Source organism: Procambarus clarkii, chromosome 31 (genome assembly GCF_040958095.1).
Source record: "Procambarus clarkii isolate CNS0578487 chromosome 31, FALCON_Pclarkii_2.0, whole genome shotgun sequence".
In the NCBI taxonomy this organism is placed as follows: domain Eukaryota; kingdom Metazoa; phylum Arthropoda; class Malacostraca; order Decapoda; family Cambaridae; genus Procambarus; species Procambarus clarkii.
The window spans coordinates 14738302-14764568 of NC_091180.1; the positions used below are offsets into that span (position 1 = coordinate 14738302).

At 39.6% G+C, this 26267-nt stretch overlaps 1 protein-coding gene across 2 annotated transcripts; it reads left to right on the forward strand.

Annotated features, from left to right (window-relative positions):
* LOC123758668 (glycine receptor subunit alpha-2) lies at positions 1 to 26267 on the forward strand. 2 transcript variants are annotated; one of them, XM_045743201.2, is made up of 11 exons: positions 1 to 166; positions 3871 to 3999; positions 4569 to 4725; positions 6839 to 6921; positions 11335 to 11478; positions 13983 to 14065; positions 16000 to 16134; positions 17793 to 17893; positions 19357 to 19517; positions 21278 to 21407; positions 21751 to 26267. In XM_045743201.2, exons 2-11 carry the CDS (start codon positions 3896 to 3898, stop codon positions 21919 to 21921), a joined length of 1269 nt encoding a protein of 422 aa, XP_045599157.1. In that variant the 5' UTR covers positions 1 to 166; positions 3871 to 3895; the 3' UTR covers positions 21922 to 26267. The 2 variants fall into 2 exon arrangements, with proteins under 2 accessions (XP_045599157.1, XP_045599158.1); XM_045743202.2 differs by having other exon boundaries at positions 3876 to 3999.

A 26267-nucleotide genomic window follows, 5' to 3' on the forward strand; every position in this document is an offset into this window, starting at 1 on the left:
AGCCAGGGTAGTGGTGGTGGGACAGTCGCTGGACCCTGCTCACGAAAGTCTTTGACCACTGCATTATCTCCCGTCTAACTTTTAGTCTCATTCTAGAACTGTTTTATCTCCAACTTACAGTCTGCCTTTGGAATCTGCTTCAGCTTCAGCTTCCAGTCTACCCTTGGTAATCAACTAGATTTATCTAGCCTCCAGTCTGCCGCTAGTACAATTAGTGAAGATTTCCATTTTTTTTTCACTACAGCCGAAAGCTCTGACATACTGACGTGGAGACAGGTGCCACAGGGAGACATTACTGCTCTCCGACCGCCCGAGTATTGTTAATTAAGGTGACATATTTTTCAACACTGGATCATTAAGATTCACCAGCAGCAATTTACATCCATAGCAACAAGATTTTTCCCAGCAAGGTGCCAGTTGCAGCTAATATACGTCAACAGCAATATGGATAAACCTCTATAGTGTTCAAAGTATGGAAGTATGGAACACTCCACAGACCACACTAGAACACCCACAGAAACACTTACTAGTAGTGCTCAGCGATAGATTTCCTGGAAATAATTAATCACTGATTTTGAACCTGGCGATATAACCATGGACGCGGGTTGATAGGCTGCGGTGTGTTGAACTTGGCGTGATCTGAGATAGTCCAACAAGTAAGACTTATTCAACTTCAATTAAGTTTATTGAGACAATAATACATCTCAGAAGGATAGAGTTGCTTAGGCTATTTCTACTCTCCAAGACTCATTTCTAGGTATTAGAGTAAATCATTCGTAAATTATGTATATCGTTATCAGAAACCGATTTGGGCAATGCATGTGGCTCAATTCATGACCAGTCTGCGCTGACGATCACTTCTAACTTTCCATTCACTGCAAGTCTGTAGTCAGAATTCAGAGCGTGGAGCACCGCCATGACCCTTAAACTTCCAGTAACTGTAAATTCAGGTAAATACGTCGTGTGATTTCCGTGGAGTTCACAGTAAAAAGTAAAAAGAAAAAGAAGCAAATGAGAAAAAAAGAAAAGCTTCTGAAAGATCCATACAGTTATTTCCGTGTTTTTTTTTTAGGGAGGACGAACAATGGGGATGAGAATGAGGGAGTGAAGGAGAGGGACAGGACGATAGACTCGGGTGCAGCCGGGTACTCCTCCTATATAAATTTATGGAAATGTCCGTTTGAGACGGGCTCACCATAGCCCGTGCTACATGGACACCTCGTTCTGATTAGCTAAATCTGAAACAACAACAACAACGTCCGTTTGAGATGCAACTGGGAAACTGGTGGCCCAGACATTGTGAATGCATCTTCTGCCAAACAATCACAGAAAAGCAACTACTTCACTATCTTCTTGAATATAAAGCAACCAACGACCTTAGAAGAGCTTTAAGAGTCCCTGAATCTTGCAGTAACCACCCTGAAGCTATCAACACTGCAACTCTTCTGGTCAAAAAAGTGTCCACCAGCGGGATACCCTCATAAATACTGTCAAGCAGGTATCCTCCCCCACGATAGCATCCACATAGTAAGGACTAACGATTTAAATGCGAGCTCAGCACACAATATATCCTTTCACGACCAAAGATCACATTCACTCCCAAAAATCTACCACTTACGGGTTATTCATGCCCGTGCCACCTTGCTTAGGTGGCAGAATCTTCATGGATCAATCAATCCGTTTGAGCACACAACATACAGCCCCGCTCCTGTGCCAGGTAAGTCCACTACCGGCTCACCATAGCCCGTGCTACTTGCCCCGCTCCTGTGCCAGGTAAGTCCACTACGGGCTCACCATAGCCCGTGCTACTGGTAACTTTATGTTCAGAGTAGCTGAATCTAAAACAATAAGGTCCGTATGAAGGGACAGAGGGAGGGTTGGGAGATGGGGTGATTGTGGGTGTGGAAAATGGGGGAGATGAGAGGGAAGAGGTGGAGTGGGGGGTTGGGGCCCGGGATGGAAGAGGAGGGATGTGGGGAGAGGCCGGGAAAAGAGTGGAATGGGGGGTCGGGGGTATTCATACAACATTCAAATGAGACAAACACTTGCTTTTATATGTTTTTACTGCATATATATTTATTTTTTCTAAAGTAAAATATATTGTTTTTTCTAAAGTAAAATATATTGTATAGCCTTGATACATGTCCCACCATTGTTGGGATCCCAATCAAGCGTGTACCGGAAAAACATTATAATGAGTAAAACCATTTTTAATCCTGAAATTCTAAGGATTCCCAAAGCGCTGAGTCGACAGTGGACCCTTAGGGGGTGGAGAAGCATTGTTCCTCGCTGGTTGAGAACTGATGAATCGACAAGGGTCTCTTAATAGGTGGGACGTGATCTATATATACTTACCAGCTATTGAGAAGTCGACATCAAGTAGTTCCCATTATGGTGGTTTCTGGCAGAGGCTTGCTAGATATCTTTCAGATATCTAATAAGCTTTCTAGTGCGGTTTTGCTAGGTTTATGGTAGAAACTTGCTAGGTTTATTTATAGTATGGTTTCTTCTCGGTCAATCATATTAGGCATTTAAACATAGGTTTGTTAGGCTAATTGTTAATATTCTTTCTGGTGCTTGATAGTTTTTTCCCGGGAAATATCTGATTGTTTACTTTCATAGGATATATTCTTAGCAATAAATGGTGTTAACGAAATGCTTGCGTGTTCCTGTGCATCATCGTCCACCTCTCGCCAGTACTAGGGCTGATTTTGTTCTATTTTATATATATTGAATATATATATATATATATATATATATATATATATATATATATATATAATATATATATATATATATATATATATATATATATATATATGTATATATATATATATATATATATATATATATATATATATATATATATATATATATATATATGTATATATATATATATATATATATATATATATATATATGTATATATATATATATATATATATATATATATATATATATGTATATATATATATATATATATATATATATATATATGTATATATATATATATATATATATATATATATATATATATATATATATATATATATATATATATATATATATTGTTCTACTTCTTGTCTTTATCTTTTTACGTTATGTGTTAGAGGTGGTAAACTATTATCATATTAGGGATTCATACGCCTGTATTCCCATAGGACCACTTGGTTTGCGAATCCCTGGGGGATGAGATCCATCATTTATCGCGTAAGTTCGTAAACGAGAAATGTAGGAACAAAAATGAACGACAAATGTCTGGGAAAAAATCTAGGGTTACAAATCGACAGGTTCATAGCATAAATGCGACAGTATTTTGTTTGTACTCACCAATAAAAGAAGTCCTCATCTACTTATTATGTTGATGATCAATGTTGATGAAGCATAGTTATTTACACGGAAGAGGTGGTGTAAGAGGTGGCCCTTACTTGTGTAATGAAGGGCGAAGAGGTAGAACAGCTTATTGACAGAGCTCGGGTGCATGGGGGAATTGTGTAAAAACGGGGAGAGACTGCAGGATCCGTGGTAGGTCAAGTTGATTTCCCGGTTGCAATTCTTTTACCATGTCGTAGCTCAGTCGATTAAGGCGCGTCTGGGATCCTCTCGGACGTAGGTTCGAACCCTCGTCACGGCCCTTGTGGATTTGTTCATTTGATGCATCACGCTATTGTGATTTATGTGTTTAATTGAGTTCGCAAACCAAGAGGCTGTAACAAAATTAATGCAAATAACTTAATATTAAATATTAAAAACAATACCAATAGCAGTAATAAACTTAACTTTATTATTCATTATTTATAGCAACAATATTTGGTAATAAAATGGGATCGAGATAAGAGGGATTATTTCTTTTGTGTTGCTTAAATTAAGGAAAGCTGTTGGACGAGCGTTACAGATGTTGAGTACCATGGGAGGACGAGGCTGCTGTTGTCTGGGGTACTGGCCCAGTACCACCCTTATAGTGGCTCTCCTGTCACTACTGCCCTCTGCTGCACTGGGGTGAGTACCACTGTGTGTGTGTGTGTGTGTGTGTGTGTGTGTGTGTGTGTGTGTGTGTGTGTGTGTGTGTGTGTGTGTGTGTGTGAATACTGCTTCCAGTACGGTATATTAGGTATAATAAGAATTCCCCTACTGGCTTTAGTGGAATACTACCACCACACAACAGTAGTAAGCACACACAGACTAATATATTGGTGCCCCCTCGGCCCTTCCTTTGCTTAGCTGGTAAGACATTGAGACTCAATAAGGTGGAAGTGACATAAGACATTAAAAATGTTATCTTCCAGAAATCCCACACGCTAAACACACAACTATAAATTATTTTTATTTTATATATTTAACACTAAATAGCAGCTGAGTGACTGGATGAACCAAAATATAGCACAAATTATACAAAAATTGCCCATTTAGAATGTGCCGCTAGGCTCTTTCTATGACTAGAATTCCTTAAAATTTGATGGCTATAGAACCGGTACCCCTTTAGTGCCTCTTTTCCTTAATGCCCTCAGAACATGTTTTTATTGCTTGATAGTTAATCCAGGGGGTGTCCGGACCTTGTGTCGCTTCAGCTCGGAGGAAACAATGGGCTTCACAATAGATGACATCATGCCGTTGGACAAGTCCAAGTACGACAAGATGAGGCCGCCCAAGAAGGACGGACGGGCCACTACCGTATACTTCCACGTCACAGTCATGGGTATCGACTCCATCAACGAGAACTCAATGGTAATTGCTACTCTTTGCAGTGGAATATGACAAATTATAAAGCCCAATATCACTTTACGTTCTTAAACGAAAAATAACAATTAGGCTACGAATATTTTGATTGTAAAATCAAAGGCTGCAGAAAGGAGCTTTGATGAACACTACAACATTAAAAAAAAAACTAACCCGTAATTACTAACATTTTGTGTGTAAAAATTGTTATATCATGCAATTTAATTAGGTTAATGCAGTTAGGGTTAATGCAGTTCAATTTTGGTCACCATGTGACAGAAATGGACGCACATTCACTTGAACGCGTCCACCTAAGGATGACAAAGTCAGTGCCAGGAATTAGAAAATTCAATATAAATAGAGACTGAAAATTGAATTTACATTCTCTTGAAAGGCGACGAGTTATAGGTGACGTGATTGAAATGTACAAATGGATTAATAAGCTATTAAATATCTCAACACAGAACACGAAACAATGGGTGTAAATTGGATAAGTTGAAATTTAGGAAAGACCTAGGTTTGGAAAATAGGTTTGTAAATACTGGTTTGGAAACAACATTGTTTATTTGTAGAACAAAGTGATGAGGGATCAATTGATTGATCAAGTGTAGGTTAGTTACGTTAGAGTGTTTGGGTGGATAAAATATAGGCACTGCCACGTATATGGACCAATATGCCTTCTGCAGTTTTCTTAATTAGTATGTTCTTATAATGAAATGTCTCAATACAGAGCCTTGAGGTATACCACTTTGCATTATTTCACAATTTAATAATAAATATCGAATCTAGATACTGAATACAAAATGAAAACGTCAAGGCCCATATAGTTTTAGTTCTTGAACTTAAACAAACATTTAAATACTAAATAAATCTTACTTAACATTTTAAAAGAATGGTTCATATAGCTCACCTACTGTCCCCATTTGCCTATTTCGCCAGAATGTTAATTTTAAAATTTATTCCAAAACAACCAGATAACAGAATCTTGCTAAGGTTCTTTATTAAATAGAATGTGTCTCTGTCCAAGATTGGAGGCTACACGCTTAGGGCCAATCACATCCCACATTGCAGGATTATTAGTGATTATTTTGGGAGTTTTTGGAAAGGGGGGTGTCAAAGTCGGTCTCCATGCCCCTCTTTAGGGGGGTCGGCCCCTATGCACCCCCTTCACGAAGTTAGTGGATATGAAATGTTCTGCCCAGAGTTTACAGATTTAATTATTAGTGTATTCAGATGTCGTGGAAAACGTGTCGAGATGACAGCTTTGCATTCAAGCTTTTGTTAGTGATGGAGATAGTGGAATGTAGTGGAAATGACTCGTAATGAGGGGAGATGAAGGTGTTGAAGGTGTGTGTGTGTGTGTGTGTGTGTGTGTGTGTGTGTGTGTGTGTGTGTGTGTGTGTGTGTGTGTGTGTGTGTGTGTGTATGTGTGTGTGTGTGTGTGTGTGTGTGTGTACTCACCTAGTTGTGCTTGCGGGGGTTGAGCTCTGCTCTTTCGGCCCGCCTCTCAACTGTCAATCAACTGGTGTACAGATTCCTGAGCCTACTGGGCTCTATCATATCTATATTTGAAACTGTGTATGGAGTCAGCCTCCACCACATTACTGCCTTAATGCATTCCATCCTGTTAACTACTCTGACACTGAAAAAGTTCTTTCTAACGTCCCCTGTGGCTCATGTGGGTACTCAGTTTCCACCTGTGTCCCCTTGTTCGCGTACCATCAGTGTTGAATAGTTTATCCTTGTCTACCCAGTCGATTCCCCTGAGGATTTTGTAGGTAGTGATCATGTCTCCCCTTACTCTTCTGTCTTCCAGTGTCGTAAGGTGATGTGTGTGTGTGTGTGTGTGTGATGGGTGGGGAGACCTGAGAGGGTATTTAGGGAAGACCTGGACACCGGCGGGTAACCAGTCTAGTATATAATAAAGCAAGTAATAGAATCAGTCCAACAAAATGGGCAATTCTCAATATTGAGTGTGGGATCATTTTGGAATGTTTTGAAGAACTAGCCTAATGTAGGTGTTGTAATTGTTTAAAATTAAATAATACGCAAAAAATTATGTTCGCGGAGAATCGGGTTGAAATGTTTACAGAATATAAAGAGAAATTTTTTATATCGACAGACCTATGCGGCCGACATTTTCTTCGCCCAAACTTGGAAAGATCATCGACTTCGCCTACCTGAGAACATGACGTCAGACTACAGGTTAGTGGTGACGTCAGAACGGGTCCACACACACACACACACACACACACACACACACACACACACACACACACACACACACACACACACACACACACACACACACACACACAGTATGAATGGGGAGTATGCAGCCCCATCATGGAGACACCACCTGAAGAAACACATAAGGGAACTGGAAAAGGTTCAGAAGTTTGCGACGAGACTCGTCCCAGAGCTACGAGGAATGGGATAGGAAGAGCGCCTGAAGGAACTGAACCTTACGACACTAGCAAAAAGAAGGGAGAGGGGGGATATGATAGGAACGTATAAAATACTCAGTGGAATTGACAAAGTGGAAATAGAAGTAATGTTCACACGTAATAGTAACAGAACGAGGGGACATGGATGGAAGCTGGAAACTCAGATGAGTCACAGAGATGTTAGGAAATAGTCTTTTAGCGTGAGAGTAGTGGGAAAATGGAATGCACTTAAGGAACAGGTTGTGGAAGCAAACTCTATTCATAATTTTAAAACTAGACATGATAAGGAAATAGGACAGGAGTCATTGCTTGTAAACAACCGATGGCTAGAAAGGCGGGATCCAAGAGTCAATGCTCGATCCTGCAGGCACAAATAGGTGGGTACAAATAGGTGAGTACACACACACAACTAGGTGAGTACACACACATACACAGGGACTAAGAACTTAGTTCTAGCCCCTGAACTAAGAGGCATGAGTTATGAGGAAAGGCTGTGTGAAATGTACCTCATGACAATGGAAGACAGAAGAATAAGGGGAGACATGATCACTGCCTACAAAATTCTCAGAGGAATTGAGAGGGTAGACAGGGATAAACCAGGGATTTTAACACGGGTGGTACGCGAACAAGGAGACTGAGTACTCACATGAGCCACAGGGACGTTAGAAAGAACTTTTTCAGTGTCAGAGTAGTTAACATATGGAGTGCACTAGGCAGTGATGTGGTGGAGGCTGACTCCATACACAATTTCAAATGTAGATATGATAGAGCCCAATAGGCTCAGGAATCTGTATATATGTTAATTGACGGTTGAGAGGCGGGACCAAAGAGCCAGAGCTCAACCCCCGCAAGCACAACTAGGTGAGTACACACGTGAACGTAAATGATCTCCCAGAGGGTATAGAATCGTTCCTCTCTTTGTTTGATGATGCAAAAATTATGAGGAGGATTAAGACAGAGGAAGATAGTATGAGACTACAAGATGACCTAGACAAATTGAAGGAATGGCTATTCAACAACAAATGGCTATTAAAGTTCAACCCAAGTAAATGTAAGGTAATGAAACAAGGCGGTGGAAACAGGAGGCCAGACACAGGATACCGAATGGGAGAAGAAGTCCTTCATGGAATGGACAGAGAGAAAAATCTAGTTGACATCACACCAAACCTGTCTCCTGAAGCCCACATCAAAAGAATAACATCTGCGGCGTATGTGAGGCTGACTAACATCAGAACTGCCTTCAGGAACCTGTGTAAGGAATCATTCAGAACTTTGTATACCACATATGTAAGACCAATCCTGGAGTATGCGGCCCCAGCATGGAGCCCGTACCTTGTCAAGCACAAGACGAAGCTGGAAAAAGTTCAAAGGTATGCCACTATCTTGAGATTATCTTGAGATGATTTCGGGGCCTAGTGTCCCCGCGGCCCGGTCCTCGACCAGGCCTCCACCCCCAGGAAACCGCCCGTATCAGCTGTCGCAAGCACTTACGAACCTGTACATCTTTTCTCAATCTTTGGTGGCTTTGTTTACAATTATTAAACAGTTAATGAGCTCCGAAGCACCAGGAGGCTGTTTATAACAATAACAACAGTTGATTGGCAAGTTTTCATGCTTGTAAACTGTTTAATAAATGTAACCAAAGCCGTCAAAGCTTGAGGAAAGATGTACACGTTCGTAAATACTTGCGAAACTGCTTCGTGAATCTGGTCCCAGGTGCCTATTTACTGCTAGGCAACAGGGGCATCAGGGTGAAAGAAACATTTTGCCCATTTGTCTCCGCCTCCACCGGGGATCGAACCCGGAACCTCAACACTACGAATCCGAGGCGCTGTCCACCCAGCTGCCAGGCTGGGTGGACTAGGCTAGTCCTAGAACTAAGAGGCGTGAGTTACGAGGAAAGGCTGCGTGAAATGCACCTCACGACACTGGAAGACAGAAGAGTAAGGGGAGACATGATCACTACCTATAAAATTCTCAGAGGAAGTGACAGGGTAGATAAAGATAAACTGTTTAACACGGGTGGAACACGAACAAGGGGACACAGGTGGAAACTGAGTATGCAAATGAGCTACAGAGAAAGAACTTTTTCAGTGTCAGAGTAATTAACAGATGGAATGCATTAGACAGTAATGTGGTGGAGGCTGACTCCATACACAGTTTCAAATGTAGATATGATAGAGCCCAGTAGGCTCAGGAACGTGTACACCAGTTGAGAGGCAGGGACCAAAGAGCCAGAACTCAACCCCCGCAAGCACAACTAGGTGAGTACACACTCTCATTGACCGCCTTCAGAAACACTATTGAAAGACTGGAAGAGATAATGCCACACGAGGGCACTCAACCCTGGCACTCAGCTACACCTCCACCACCAGCCACCACCACCACCATCACTCCTCACCATCCCTGCACCTACCACCATCCCCACCACTTAAGCAATCATACATCCACCACCACCACTACAAAACAGTTAACCCTCACTCCCACATAGTGACTGGTAAGTACTGCTGGGTAAGTACTACCACCAAGGCCACAAGTAACAGTCAAGTGAGGATGTAGTGTTACTGGAGCCTCCACTGGAACGTTACGAGGGATTGGAGGCTACGAGAGGAACGTAGACAGATGAAGCAACGTGTTTATCTACAGGCGGAAGCGAAGGAAGAGACAGCACCGCTCCTGTGCCAGGTAAGTCCACTACGGGCTCACCATAGCTCGTGCTACTTGCCCCGCTCCTGTGCCAGGTAAGTTACGGGCTCACCATAGCCCGTGCTACTTGGAACTTGTTCCGAGTAGCTGAATCTATAACAAACAACAACAACAACGAAGGAAAAGAGGAGCTTTCGGAAGTCCTCATCTTACACTGTCACAAGACACCGGGCCCCAGGAAGACTGTGACGAGACCACATCTCTCGCGACGACCTCCAATTCACTCAGCACATTGTAAGAACAAAATTAGTGCTGTAAAGATGTTTAGGTCGGCCGAAAAATAAGACGATGAAAGGAGTGTCAATAATAAAAGATTAAGAGATTCTTGGTTGTCGGGGATTGACAACTCAGATACATAGGCATATATGATATAATATGGGTTTATAGCAGATATTATATGGGATATAACAGATATATGGACATTCTGTAATGTAACAATAGGACTAGACAATATTATCGGAAAAGAGAAAACTATATACAAGAGAATTAAATATGGAAAAGTCAATCTAAAATAATTTATCAAACTATTTAGAAATGTTAAAAAAGAAAAAGGAAAATGAAGAAAGACTATGAAGTACGTATAGAAGGACAAACAAAATATCCTAAAGGGTGTCTTCAAATGTCTAACAAAGATTAGGGGTAAAAGACTGGAGCGTTAAAACCCGAGACAGGTCACATAACTAATAAAGAAAAGAGTAGCATTTTAAATAATGTAAATGCTTTGTCTATATTTACAAAGAAAAGAACTTAACATCATGCATTCAGCTGAACAAATCGATGTAGGTGGTGAAAAGGACAAATTGACTAGCTCAGTGGTTACCAGGAAGGAAGTCATTACACAAATAGGAATATTAAAGTCAAATAGGTCCCCAGGACCAGACGAAGTGTTTGCCAATGTTCTTAAGAATGTAAAGAAGAGCTCACCTTGTCTTGCATATTCACTAAACCATTAGAGTCGAGCAGAGTACCAGAGTCGTGGAGGGTTGCTAATGTGGTGCTAATTTTTAAGAACGAAGATAGGTCCTTTGCGTCGAACTTTCGTCCATTATCTATTGGAGAAAAATTTATTTATGATAATCGCAAAATCCATTCCTTTACATCTTGAAAAACATAAATTAAACAGGATTTACTAAGGGCTGTCCATGTTTAACAAATTTACTAAATTATTTCTAGTATATTTCAAGCAGTTGACAGCAGAAAGGATTGTGAGATTGTGTATCTAGACTTTACCAAAGGCTCTTGACACCGGCCCTCGCGAGAGACTCCTTGAAAAGTTAGAGGCCTATGGTATTGAAGAAGGGGGGGGGGGAGCATCCAAAGTTGGATTAGAGCTTGGTTATTTCAAAGACAAAAGACATCGGGGACGCGGGTTTGATTCCGTCGTACAACCTCAACATATTTATTCAGTGATTTATCATCTTATTGCGATTTTGGCTGTACCTGAACCACTTTTCCCTTCCTACAGGTTGCTGGATTTGGACTGGCTCAAGCACCTGTGGAGACCAGACAGTTTCTTCAAGAACGCTAAACAAGTGACCTTCCAGACTATGACTATACCCAATCACTACGTCTGGCTCTTTAATGATAATAAGATCCTCTACATGGTCAAGTAAGTTACTGTAGTGAGATCCAGTGGGGGGGGGGGTAGTGTGAGGTCCCAGGGGAGGGGCATTTTTATTATTATTATTATTTTCTACCACAGATGTGGCCACACATTTACAATGCTAATCAGCATATATACATTTTCTTCTGTCTTCCATGGACAGGGTGAGATTTGGCATACTGAAGGACCATGGAGACCACACACTAACCTGTACTCCTACAGTAATATCAGACTATTAAACTGGTTTTCCGTTGTCGAGGGCAGGAAACCTATGGCTTAGGCTTGTCGAGGTCTCTTGGCCAACTACTGACCGTCCCCTGGACCTTTCCACAACTCCCAGATACCTATATACTGTTTGGTGAACATTGGCAGTAGATGAAAAGTGCCCAACCGTTTCTGAACTGGTTGGGGATTAAACGCGGGTCTCTCGACTGTGAATCGGACAAGTAGACTCCAGAAAAGTTCAACAGCTAGTTCAAGTACCTTTATTGAGACAGTGAAATACATCTCAAAAGGGATAAAGTGGCTTAGGCTATTTCTAGCATTGATCACTATTGGCAGCGCCTTCATTAACCTTCAATAACCTCTCACTCGTATTATTATTTAAAACATGAATTATATAAATATAAAAAGGAGTTCATTAAACAAAATGCATCTACTTCCTCTCTCTTTACAAAATACGAGAGCTGTAAACAATGTCGCTTCTTATCAAAAACCTTCCTGGTGAAAGGAATGCTGATACCGCGTCCGATCGTGGGCGATAATCCTGCGACGAGGACCTCCCGCCATTACCACCAGGTGGCCGACGATGCCTTCCCGGAGTTGACTTCTGGGCTTTGTCCTCTTCCTGTATACACGACGATGACGACAAAAATATACAAAGTTCCTTTAGATCGCTAAAGTCTGCGTATGGAAATTTGAACGGCAAGAGTGGAATAATTAGAAGGGCGAACGGGGTATTGTTAGAGAGGGGAGGGATTGGTTAGGGGGAAGGGATTATGGACGTTGTGGAGGTGTGGATGTAAGGACGTGTGTGGGGGATGTGGGAGTGGTGGTGGAGGAGTGTAAGGGGGTGCAGGTGTGGGTGTGGCGGTTGGGCAGGAGGGTGACAATGATGGCCTGAAGATAGCGCACGCCCAGTCCACCACCTCCCCCACCACCAGAAAGTTCACCAGGGGATCCAAATGACTTGTTCTGGTGTGGAGTCTGCGAGCCACACTCCCACTCAGCTACACGCTGGGAGTCGTTATCCTCACGTGTCCAATGTTCATGATCTGTGCTTACAATGGTTCACCTATATTTCTAAAAATCTTGCATGTCTCGTACCCTAGGCTAAGATCTACTGATGGAGAGGGGGGGGGGGGAAAGAAAGAAAGAGAGAGAGAGAGAGAGAGAGAGAGAGAGAGAGAGAGAGAGAGAGAGAGAGAGAGAGAGAGAGAGAGAGAGAGAGAGAGAGGGAGAGAGAGAGAGAGAGAGAGAGAGAGGGAGAGAGAGAGAGAGAGAGAGAGAGAGAGAGAGAGAGAGAGAGAGAGAGAGAGAGAGAGGGGGGGGGGGCTAGGAGATCGCTATGTATCGCTAGAGATGGAAGTAACAAAAAATGTCGCGTCAACATCATTACATTACCGGTTTCCTAAGAGTGAGGAACCAGCCGAGGTAGTTAGCACGGAGGGTGAGGGGAGGGGATATATATATATATATATATATATATATATATATATATATATATATATATATATATATATATATATATATATATATATATATATACATATATATATATATACATATATATATATACATATATATATATATATATATATATATATATATATATATATATATATATATATATATATATATGTTGTACCTAGTAGCCAGAACGCACTTCTAGGCCTACTATGCAAGGCCCGATTTGCCTAATAGGCCAAGTTTTCATGAATTAATTGTTTTTCGACTACCCAACCTACCTAACCTAACCTAACCTAACTTTTTCGGCTACCTAACCTAACCTAACCTATAAAGATAGGTTAGGTTAGGTTAGGTAGGGTTGGTTAGGTTCGGTCATATATCTACGTTAATTTTAACTCCAATAAAAAAAAATTACCTCATACATAATGAAATGGGTAGCTTTATCATTTCATAAGAAAAAAATTAGAGAAAATATATTAATTCAGGAAAACTTGGCTTATTAGGCAAATCGGGCCTTGCATAGTAGGCCGAGAAGTGCGTTCTGGCTACTAGGTACAACATATATATATATATATATATATATATATATATATATATATATATATATATATATATATATATATTATATATATATATATATATATATATATATATATATATATATATATATATATATATATATATATATATATATATATATATATATATGCACGCACCCTAACGGTATAAATACACATTAGTAAACACATTTAAACTGCACAATTATACACACTAAGTCTTATTTTTCCTGAAGAAAGCTAACTCAGCAGTTTCCTCCTCAGACTGACCTTAAAGCTGTCGTGTGCTATGAACTTCGCCATCTACCCCCACGACACCCAGGAGTGTAAACTACAGATGGAGAGCTGTAAGTACTGTTCACTCTTACACACGCATGCCTAAACAAGTATTAATATGATACGGATGGTTCAGCAACAGACGACAAAATAGATTCCAATCTGAAAATAAAGTATAAACACAAATTGTTAGCAGTATCGAAATATTTCACCTATAGGGAAGAACCACCAAGAACCAGTCAAAGCGACAGTTGACCCCAAAGACTCGTTTATAAATTTGGGTCAACCTGTCTTCTAAAAAATGATGGTAATTACAGCGACTGTGGACGAAAAGTACAAAATAATGGACTGTTGTACTCACAAAAGTCGGGTTTGTACTATGCAATTAGTAGAGCGTCTGTGAAAGAAGACAGCAGCCAAATGCTGACGACGAGTCACAATAACGTGGCTGAAGATGTGAATCGACTTTATAATGGTCCAGTTCAAGTACGTTTATTGAGAATAAAATACAACTCAAAAAAAAAAAATAGTAGCTTAGGCTATTTCTACCCTCCAAGATGGACCGAAACGTCATTGTCTCCTCATTTGTGTGGTTTGGTCATCAAAGCAATCAAACTTAATCTAGACATATACTATAAAATGAATTCAATTAGGCCATTAGGTTATGTTGATTGTTGGCATATATGTTATGCTATTTAGTATACCAATACTAATTAAGGTTAGCATTTTTTGGGGGGAAACATTCCATACTGTGTACATGTATTTCAAGAATATATATATATATATATATATATATATATATATATATATATATATATATATATATATATATATATATATATATAATATATTATAATTCTGAATACAATTAGGCCTAGGTTAAGTTTAATGTCAAGTGGATATGTTGGCAATTATTTGTAACGATAATACATGGGGTTCAGCACAAAATTAAAATAAGTTGAATTATTAAGTATTTGTGACAATAGAGACGCCAGTAACACAGCTAAATGTGCACTTTATTAAACAATAATATTAAATTTACAATGATAACAATTACAGTCTGGATAAAAGATCAATACAGCACTCCTGTAATTATAACATTATGCTAACTGTTTATTAAAACTGGAATAGGCCTTTTGCCCTACCACTCACAGGGTGAGTATGGGGTGAACAATAAACTGCCACTCACAGGGTGAGTATGGGGTGAACAATAAACTACCACTCATAGGGTATGGGGTGCACAATAAACTACCACTCATAGGGTGAGTATGGGGTGCACAATAAATTACCACTCATAGGATGAGTATGGGGTGCACAATAAACTACCACTCACAGGATGAGTATGGGGTGCACAATAAACTACCACTCATAGGGTGAGTATGGGGTGTACAATAAACTACCACTCACAGGATGAATACAGGGTACTACACCGACTAAAATAATGTGTCTAAATCTTCCTCCAGCATCGAATCCACTACATCCTCCAAGTGTCCTACCCATTCCTTCTCTCCCACAGTGTCCCACCCACTATATACCTGGAGAGTTTCTAGAGTTCTACTAAACCCCGAACCCGGCCTGAGGCCAGGCTCGACTTATGATAACTTGGTCCAATAGGCTGTTTCTTGGAGCACCTCGCAGGCCCACATATCCACTACAACCCATTTGTTCCAGCACTTCTTGCAAGAACTTATCTCAATGCTTCTTTAAGACATCCATCCACCTTAGTTCTGGCAATATTTCTAATGTTTACTGGTAGGGAATTGAACAGCTGTAGACCTCTGATGTTGACAGTGCTCTCTTATTGTGCCTATGGCACCTCTACTCTTCACTAGCTCTATTCTGCATTTCCTTTCGTATCCTTCGCTCCAGTATGTTGTTATTCTACTGTGCAAATTTGGGACCTGGCCCTCCAATATTTTCCATGTAAAGTGTATATTGTTTTATACCTCTTGTCCCACCCACTACATCCATCCACAGTGCCCCACCCATTCTCTCTCTTCCACAGTGTCCCACACAACAGAGGAGCTGGTGTTTGAGTGGGAGTCGGATATTCCCCTGGTGGTGGATGATAGCATTGAGCTGCCTCAGCAAGACATCACCCTCAATTACACCTCAGACTGCACTCAGGTCTACTCCACGGGTGAGTGTTGCACCTAGGTCTAACCCATGAGTGGTGAGTGATGTCCTCACTTCTTCTCCATAGATGAGAGACACTGTACAAACAAGTGTACTTCACATGTAAGATAGGCAACCAGGTAAAGTGGACTAAAAGTGTACTCATAGCAGTGAAAGAGGTTTTACAGGTGAAAGTCACTCCAGTTGTACTCCACAGTTGAGAGGCACTCTAGGAGTACCCCTGGAGTGGAGGCACTGGAGAGGGTTTCAGGAGTTCTTCAACTCCCGAACTCCCGTTCTTCAACTCCTAGGGCGCCTGACAGCTGAATGGATAGTGCTTCGGATTCGTAGTCCTGAGGTTCCGGGTTCAATCCCTAGTGGAGGTGGAGACAAATGGGCAAAAAGTTTCTTTCCCTGATGCCCCCTGTTACCTAGCAGTAAATAGGTACCTGGGAGTTAGACAGCTACTACAGGCTGCTTCCTGGGGATGTGTGTAACAAAAAGGAGCCCTGGTCGAGGACCGGGCTGCGGGGACGCTAAGCCCCGAAATCACCTCAAGATAACTTCCCAAGCCTGGCCTGAGGTTTGGCTCGACTTGTAATAACGTGGTCCAACAGGCTGTTGCTTGAAGTGCCTCACAGGCCTACATATCTACTACAACCTGGTTGGTCCAGCACTTCTTACAAGAAATGCCCCACCCACTACACTGAATGGAGGCACTCTCTGGGTACTCCACAGGTGAGAGGAACTCTAGGTGTATAGCACAGGTGAGAGGCACTCCCTGGGTACTAATAATAACATCAGCGGCTAACATCAGAACTGCCTTCAGATAGCTGTGAAAGGAATCTTTCAGAACCATGTGTACTACATATGTAAGACCAATCCTGGGGTATGCGGCCTCAGCATGGAGCCTGTATCTTGTCATGCACAAGACGAAGCTGGAAATAGTTCAGAGGTATGCTACAAGGCTAGTCCCAGAACTAAGAGGCACGAGTTGCGAGGAAAGGCTGCGTGAACTGCACCTCATGTTGCTGGAAGACAGAAGAGCTTAGGGAAACATGATCACCACATACAAAATTCTCAGAGGGAATTAACAGGGTAGACCAGGATGGATTATTTAACACGAGTGGTACACGGACAAGGGGGGCACAGGTGAAAGCTGAGTACCCAAATGAGGCACGGAGACATTAGAAAGAACTTTTTCAGTGTCATAGTACAGCAGTTAGTAAATGGAATGCACTAGGAAGTGATGTGGTGGAGGCTGACTCCATAAACAGTTTCAAATGTAGATATGATAAGAGCTCAAGAAGCTTTGGAACCTGTACACCAGTAGATTGACGGTTGAGAGGCAGGACCAAAGAGCCAAAGCTCAACCCCCACAAACACAACTAGGTGAGTACAACTAGGTGAGAGGTATCCCTGGGGTACTCCACAGGTGAGAGGTATCCTTGGGATACTCCATAGGTGAGAGGCACTCCAGGAGTACTCCACAGGAGAAAGGTGATCCAGTTTAATTTCACTAACAAGAAAAACAATACAGGTACACTCGCAGGTGAAACATTCCTTATGTAATGACTTTTTCAACATCCAGTCATTTACCCCTTTTATTAGTTTTAATTGAATATGTAATACTATTATTGCTTTCTCCCTTCCTCACCACCATTACCTGGACATCGACAACAGGAAACTTCACGTGCCTGGAGGTGGTGTTCAGGCTGAAGAGACGTCTGGGTTACTACGTCTTCCATACCTACATTCCCACCTGCCTCATTGTTATAATGTCGGTACGTTCCGGGGGAAGGGGTGGATGGATGGTTGAGGGAATAAGGAGTGAGTGAGCATGCATGCATTGAGACTTGACAATCAGCTTTAAGCAATTAGTACTGTATTGTGACAAACGTTTGTGTGATGCCCTTATGAAATCCACCACCTTATAATGCTTTTTTATACTAGTACAGTATTACTATTTATAAATAATCACATTACTAAACTTCGATCAAAAGTTATAAAAAGTTGTATGACTGTGATAGTTATGGAATACCTCCTCCATTTGTCTTGAAATTTGACCTAAGAAGATCCTTTGGTTTCAGTACTTGTACAATACCAGCTCCAGGCACACTTGGTAGTGTGTCAGCATGTATAGGTTTGATTTCCTTGTACTGTATTACTCGTTCATTATAAAGTTATTCTAAAACACAAAGATCCCTCTACTAATCTATTTTACTGCATAATTTGTGTGACAATAACAACATTTGATATCAGTAAAGAAACATAATTTCCCTACTATGGGTTGTACTGTTACATTCATGTCGGTACATAGCTGTATATGCCTGTGATAAACAGTACACAAGAGATTTCAATTTACTAATGAATTATAGTATGTATCTCCTTCCTTAGGCACTTGTTTTTATTTCAAAAGTTTTAGATTAACAAAACACCTTGGTAAATACTGGTTTGGGCATAAGGTTGTATATTTATGGATTAAATTATCGAACAACAATAGATGTGGGATCGCTGGATTGTTTTAAGTATAGGTTAGACATATTTTATATACAGTACTGTATGAGCTTGCAAATATGGACACTGTTAACGTGAATCTTTGGGTAGTCCAGACAAAATCCAGTCTGGGTTTTGTCTCCCAAACTTCAGCCGGGTTACTTAATGACATTGGGAGCCCTATGCTCACCACAAGAAGCCTTAACAGCTGGCAGTCAAAACTTCTATCCATTCTATCCTAACATTATGAATTTGTTTATTATGAGTGGAAATACAAATTATGTGGGTTGTTATACAAAAAAAAGTGATTATAGTATATTCATTTTTGTACCTTTCTCGTACGAATTCGATGTCCAGCTTACGTAGAGTGCCCCATATGATTTGGATTAGTGAGCATTATCAGCATATAGGTAAGTTTGGTTCAGTATAAATAGAAGCTGCCTCACACAGGTCTATAAATCTGCCATTTCATTCATTCTTATGTTCTTATGCTCAAACAAGAGGCTAAAATTTGCTGTCCTTGTAATTTGTAAACAAACCGAAACCCTTGGTCATAGTGAAGATAAACATTAAGTTGCCATACCCTAGACCACATATACATAATATATACACACACACACACATACGTACATACATACATATACACAGTACATATAAAATATGAAATCCACACACACACATACTGTATATATATATATATATATATTGCACCTGTGGCTCCTCTGATTTAACCTCATTCACTATTCTGCAGTGGGTGTCATTTTGGATCAAGCCGGAGATAGCACCTGCGAGGGTGACCTTGGGAGTGACCTCACTGCTGACATTATTTACCCAGCAGGCCAAGTCACAAGCATCGCTGCCGCCAGTCTCATACATCAAAACCATCGATATATTCATGTCATCATGTACAGTGTGAGTAATGGGTCTCATGTTTATCATTAAGGTTAAAGATACTCTACATTATTAAAAATATTACATATACTGAACTGTATTTCAATACAGTATCTGCTGAAGATAAAAATTAACCCTTAGGCTGAGTTAGGCAATAGCATTTGACTTGCAAAAAAAAAAGATCTAGAATGTGATATGCAATCTAAATCCATGAGCCTGTTAGAAAAATACTTCAATATTATGTATGAATCATCAGTAGAAGGCACTAAGCTTGGAAGATTATTTAGCTGATCTCAAAACCTTACAAAATTTTGAGATGTCATTCAAGATACTGATAAGAGAGCAAAAGGACATAAAACGAGCAGTGCCAAAGGTGTTAGATTTACCAAACATTTATCAAGGGACAAACAAGATGTATCATAACAAAAAATCAATATAAGATTTATTGTAAAAAAAAAATTCCAGAAATAAGTCATTTCTCGTATAAGGAATGGTTGAGAGCCACAGGGTTAACAACACTGCAAACCAGGCACGACCGGGCAGATCTCAACGAAACTTTTAAAATACAGTACTGTACTGAACAATTTGGTGGATATTTATCTGGAAAATTTCTTCAAAAGGTCAGATGTAACACAAACAAAAAGCAATGATTTCAAGCTCAACAGGCCACATTGTAGGACTGAGAACAGGAGATGCTTTTTCACCCACAGGGTTATAAACCCATGCAACTGCCTACCCACCGAAGCCGTAAATGCAAAGACTGTGGAAGTTAAAAATCAAACTGGAAAAGATAATCAAAGCAAATGGGGAGGAGGTGGGGGACCTTTGACAAGATGCTGGCTTCCTGTCCTTGTCAAAGCTACTAGTGTTAGTGGCCCTCGGGTAAATGTAGGTTATGATCCTGAAAATAACCAATACTGTACACTGCAGTTTTGAAAGTGGAACACAAGTCTCTCCTCCATTATGTACACATGAGTACCAGTAATCGATATATATACTGTTTAACCTACCCAGAGACATTTCCCACTTCCTGTAACAATGGCATGAAGAAGGCCTTTTGTAATACATTACATTTAATAGCACACAATTATTTATTCATATTAGCTAAATACTCCAACAGTTGCGAATGTCAATATGAATACAGGGTACGAATCAGAGCAAGGAATTTACTTCTAGATGAGACAGGCATGGACATCTTTAGCAGTGTCATTCAGGTTCTTACAGACAACACCAATATGGCTGTGAACCCACCAAAATTCTACTGTCCTATATCAGACAAAAACGAGGATGTGCCAATATCGGTGTTAGAGCATCATGGAATGTGAAGAGTTAAGAGAGCACTGCAAAATTTAATCACAATAAGAAAAGTTGGTGCATGAAAATAAGTGTCTTGGAGCATGTAAAATTGCAAAAAAATTTTTGTCGTTAAAATACTAATTTCTGGGGATAGGCAGTATAAAAAGAGTTTGATCAGGAAAAATAACAGAGAAGCCAATACCATTAACAGACTGTGACCCATCTATAAACAAAACCATAGCACATATATTGGAAATAAAAATGTTCAACAAAAAGGCACTTCAGAACAATAGAGCAATTGTATACAATGTATGTGTAAAGGAAGAAATGTGAATATTTATAACTCAGAATGTTTAGTAATACTGTATGTTCATTTATCAATACCATATATATAATATACCATATATATAATATATATATTCCATGGTTTATATCTTACTGTTAGTAATTCATGTTTCATCACTATTCATCCCCCATCCTGGCAGGTTTGTGTTCATGGCCCTAATTGAATATGCAGTGGTGAACATCATTCTGGGAGACGGGTCTGGTGAGACTGCCAAAGGACCCACCAAGCCTGAGCCCAAGCCCAGCAAAGCCACGGACCTAGCCATCAAGGTAAGAGATAAATGTGGCTTAGGTCACTAACTAAGGGCCTGACCACAAAGGTTAGTGGTGCAGATTAATGGTTTTATGTAATGTACATTTCTTACCTACAGATTTTCCACAGTATCATGTATCAAATGTATGCAAGATTAGCAAAATACAGTAAATAGAATGAGCCATAGCATAGCCTGTTAATAATCTGGTCTAGAACAGACCAGATTATTTTCCGTACACTAGTGTTTGGGTTTATGTTTATTTGTGCTAGGTGTAACTGTGGCATTTACTACTAACATCACAAATATTCATGTGTGCTTAATGAAATATTTCTGCAATATATCCAAAAATATTCCTACAGGAAAGTAGACGGTTTCTGCTAGGTGAGCCACCTAAACCAGCAGGTCCTTCGCCCGCACAGATCCGTCGAGGCCAAGCCCTAATGGTTGACCGTGTCTCCCGATATCTGTTCCCCATCTCCTTTGCTATCCTGAATACTGTTTACTGGATCAGTTTCAGGCAGTATTTATAAGGCCTTCATATCCTGAAGAAGGGAAGAAGCAGCACTCTAACAATATCACCTTCAGGCAATAGCTGTAACAGTTAATCAACTGTTATCAACAGTTGTCAACTAATCAACAAAGGCCACACCTCCTACCAATGATCAGCAGTGTTCTACTAACTTGTGTCTAACCTTCATTGCTCATTATATCTGAATACATTGCATGTGAACATGACTTTAGAATTGCACCAGCTTAATGGTTGTGTATTGTCTGGCATTATAGCAATTCAGTAGGGTTACTGTTCAATTCAATACAGCAACAATCAAAGGTTTCTAACAGCCTAGTCAATCATTAGTAAACTGTTAATTCTTTATACTAAATTTCTTAAATATTTGTAGGCTCCAAGGTCTAAATAAATAAGGTAGATAGAGCATAAACGTATCTTCCCTTCAAGGGAAGGTATGTTTATTATTGTATGATAATACTCTGCACACCTTCATTGAGGTAAACTAGCACAACTAACTATACAACCTGTACATTGTTCACAGCAACATAGAGCAAACAGTGCACAGTAATATATACTATCCATTTAAGCAATAATATTAAACTTTAGCTACAAATTAAATTATTTTGTAATTAAATGTAAATGATTTTCACAATGCAACTATGCAGTACTGTAATTTTTAAGTAGCAAAATGCCATTTTTATAACACTTGCCAACTATTATTACACCCAAACCAATGATTATCTTACATAACATATTACTCTGCTCTCATGACCCCAAGTGTTGGAGACAAAACGTGCTGCTCACTAGTGATCACAAAGTGTGGTCAAGCATTTTATGCCCTGCCTCCTACAGCTTTGTGTACCCAGAGTGTACAGAGAGTGAACCTCCTGACGTAAATATTCTGCATTGTATTTGATCTTCATGTTGTGGCTGAAGGTGGTGGAGAGGATTAGGAGGGAGACATTAGATTACTGTACTACAGTAGTGTGGAGGAGGGAATAACAAGCCTTACCCGCTATATGGATAGAATTTTTAAAAACTTATTTCTCCAGAAAGCTAAAAAGAATTATGGTTAATTATACAATACTGTACTAAGTAAAAGACAAAACAATTTTGAAGCCATTCTTTAAGTTGGAACCTATGTTACTAACCAGATACGGACATTAATTTAATTAATTAAGCAAAATAATAGCAACCTCAAAACTATTACAGTAACAATGATGAGAACTTACATGCAGTATATTCAGTCATATATGGCATATTCAGTCATGCCATATATGACTGCCATATATGAATATGGCATGATTTTAAGACAAACATTCCAAGTCTGAGTAAAATATGTTACTATTCTTGCAAAAGAAAAGAAAAGAAAAGAAAAGAAAAGAAAAGAAAAGAAAAGAAAAGAAAAGAAAAGAAAAGAAAAGAAAAGAAAAGAAAAGAAAAAAGTAAAAGAAAAATTAATTTTAATTATATCCCACTAGAAACCTAAAAATGTACTGAAATGGGTAAGAGCGCAGCTGACTAACAAGAATCAGATGGTCATAACCAGAGGGTAAATGTCAAAATAGGATCCACCTAAATTTGGTCCTTGGACATCTATTGTTACCTATTTTCACAACGAAAATCTGAGAGAGTATGTTCCTACTTGTTGATGTTTGCAGATAATGTTAAGGTAATGAGAAAGGTGAAGAGTGAGGAGGGATGTAGGTTGTTACAGAAGGATATAAATAGACTGTAGGAGTGAGAAGACAAATGGCTAATGAGTTAACCCTATGAAGTGTAAGGCAAAGAACAAAAAATAAAGAGAAAAATGCTGTAAACCAGAAAAGTACTACAGCATAAAGAAGCTGTTAAAGATATCATTAAGATCTGGGGGATGGACATGACACAATCAACATTGGGTATGCACACTAGTAGAATAACACCAGCAGTGTATGCAACTCTGGCAAACACTCACACATGTCCTTTACAAACAAAAACAGGGATCCTTCAGAGCATATATCAGACCAATTCTAGACTATGCAGTACTGTCATGGAATTCCCATCCCGTAAAACACAAGACAGAGGAAGTCTTGTTCCACAAGAATGGTGCAAGACATAAAGGTCACCAAGCTATTAAGACAGGTTAAGGATACTAGATAAAGTGGACAATCTTTTCCAAAGAAACAAAATGTGGAACACAGGTGGAAGTTGGAAACTTAAATGATCACATTGGAATGTAACAAAGTATTCTTTTCCAGTGTGGGTGATAAACAAGTGAAATGAACCTTGAGTAGGAAGTAGTGGAAGACACCTCCATCCACAATTTTAAGAGCAAGTATGATATACCATTTGGATATACAGTATGTATGTATATACTGTATGTATATGTATGTGCAGCAGATACTAATAGCTATGAAGCATAGGCCAAGAGCTAATCTCACGCCCAGTAGACAATGTCTGGTAAACACCCCACCCGACACCCTTACATCTTAAGAGGCCCATAATGTCTTAGGGCACTGGTGGCCGAGTGGACAGCATGCTGGATATGTAATCCTGTGGTCCGAGGTTCGATTCCCAGCTCCAGCGGAAATGAAAATGGGCAGTTTTTTCACCCTGATGCCCCCTGTTACCTAGCAGTAAATAAGATACCTGGGAGTTAGACAGCTGTTACAGGCTGCTTTCCTGGGGATGTGTGTGTGTGTGTGTGTGTGTGTGTGTGAGGGGGGAAAAATAAGTTAGTAGTTAGTAACAGTCGATTGACTGACAGTTGGGAGGCGGGCCGAAAGAGCAGAGCTCAACCCCCGCAAGGGGGATCCATCGAATTACCCAAAGCTATCCAAAATTACTCAAAGCTAAACAAAGCTTCCTTGCATTGTTAGTAATGAATTAATATGATATATTTATTCATTATAATGTTGGTGCTAAATGTAAAACATGAAAAACATACTTTTATTCTGAAAAAGTATCATTTTATAACGAAATTAGATGAAAATAAAAAGCTGGTGACGCCAAAGCAAGTCGATGGTCCAAGCGACAATATTTGCTGGCATATGAGCCTCCTGTACCTACCTAACCTAACCAACCAACCCAAACATAACATAACCTAACCTAACCTAACCTAACCTAACTAAACCTAACCTATCCAAACATAACTTAATATAACCTCTAGGCAACAATATATCTTGAATGATTTGTTCATCTTGGATAAGTCGCTCCTCAACATTGTCGCTTGGATTGTCGACTTCCCATCAACTAATTTCGTAATAAATTTCTATTATTTCAGAGTTAAAATATGTTTTTTCATGTTCTACATTCAACACCAACAATATAGTGGGTAAATATATCATATTTCTTCATTACTTACGTAATGCTAGGAGGCCTTGGGTAGCTTTGGGTAATTAGACAGACCCCCCGCAAGCACAACTAGATGAATACAGCTTGGTGTTCCTTTTCAGATGTCACTATAAGAACATGGCTCACAATTGTTAGGTCCTAGCACCATTCTTATTATTTTGTATTTTCAAAATTCTATTCCCATAGGGGACCCTTTTCAAAATTCATGATTCCATTTTGAGAAGAGACTACATCCTCTTAAATCAAGGGCCACATGGATTCAACACTAACCATCCAAACTTGCAGGCAAATCAATCCACTGCAAGTTCACAAGGACCACACTCGGTGGCCAAGGTATTAGGTGGTGGGGAGTTTGCATCCTCAATAACTATCACTTCATTTGCAGGATGTCTCAGGGCCTCAGATTTTCTGGAAATAATTTTACCACTTATTTATAGCATACGTCATACGTCAGGCTGCGAGCAGCCGCGTCCAACAGCCCCTTACCTCCCATGACTTACAAATATGAGACCATGCTTTTCAAACATACATCTTTAATATTAGCAATATAAATATTCAGCCTATTTATGAGGAACTTAATGAAGACTATAGGAGGCAGTGGTACACCTTGTTTTGTCAGTACCTATAACAGGGTTGTGTTATGTCAGTACCTATAACAGGGTTGTGTTATATCAGTACCTATAACAGGGTTGTTTTATGTCAGTACCTATTACAGGGTTGTGTTATGTCAGTACCTATAACAGGGTTGTGTTATGTCATGCAACATAGGGAATGAATCACTTAGAAATTTATATATGTACATAGTACATAAAGATTTGTTGCAATAGAATACAGTATAAAAAAATAATATACAGTAACTTTTTAAATATGCTATATAGTATGCACTTTTTCTGTAATCAGATACTTACAATTTCAAATGTTTAGATACACTTCTGATGTAACATGCAAAATATTTTGATGCAATATGTAATATATTTTGATGTAATGTTTAATAATAAATCTGCACACACATTCCAGTGCATATCTTGAACA

What these genes read in the sequence shown, in the direction of transcription:
- LOC123758668 (XM_045743201.2), top strand. Translation starts at nt 3,896, where the DNA reads ATGTTGAGTACCATGGGAGGACGAGGCTGCTGTTGTCTGGGGTACTGG. An exon ending in CTGCCCTCTGCTGCACTGGG is followed by an intron (nt 4,000 to 4,568) that starts GTGAGTACCACT and finishes GTGTCGCTTCAG; the next exon opens with CTCGGAGGAAACAATGGGCT. An exon ending in CACTCAGGTCTACTCCACGG is followed by an intron (nt 16,135 to 17,792) that starts GTGAGTGTTGCA and finishes CATCGACAACAG; the next exon opens with GAAACTTCACGTGCCTGGAG.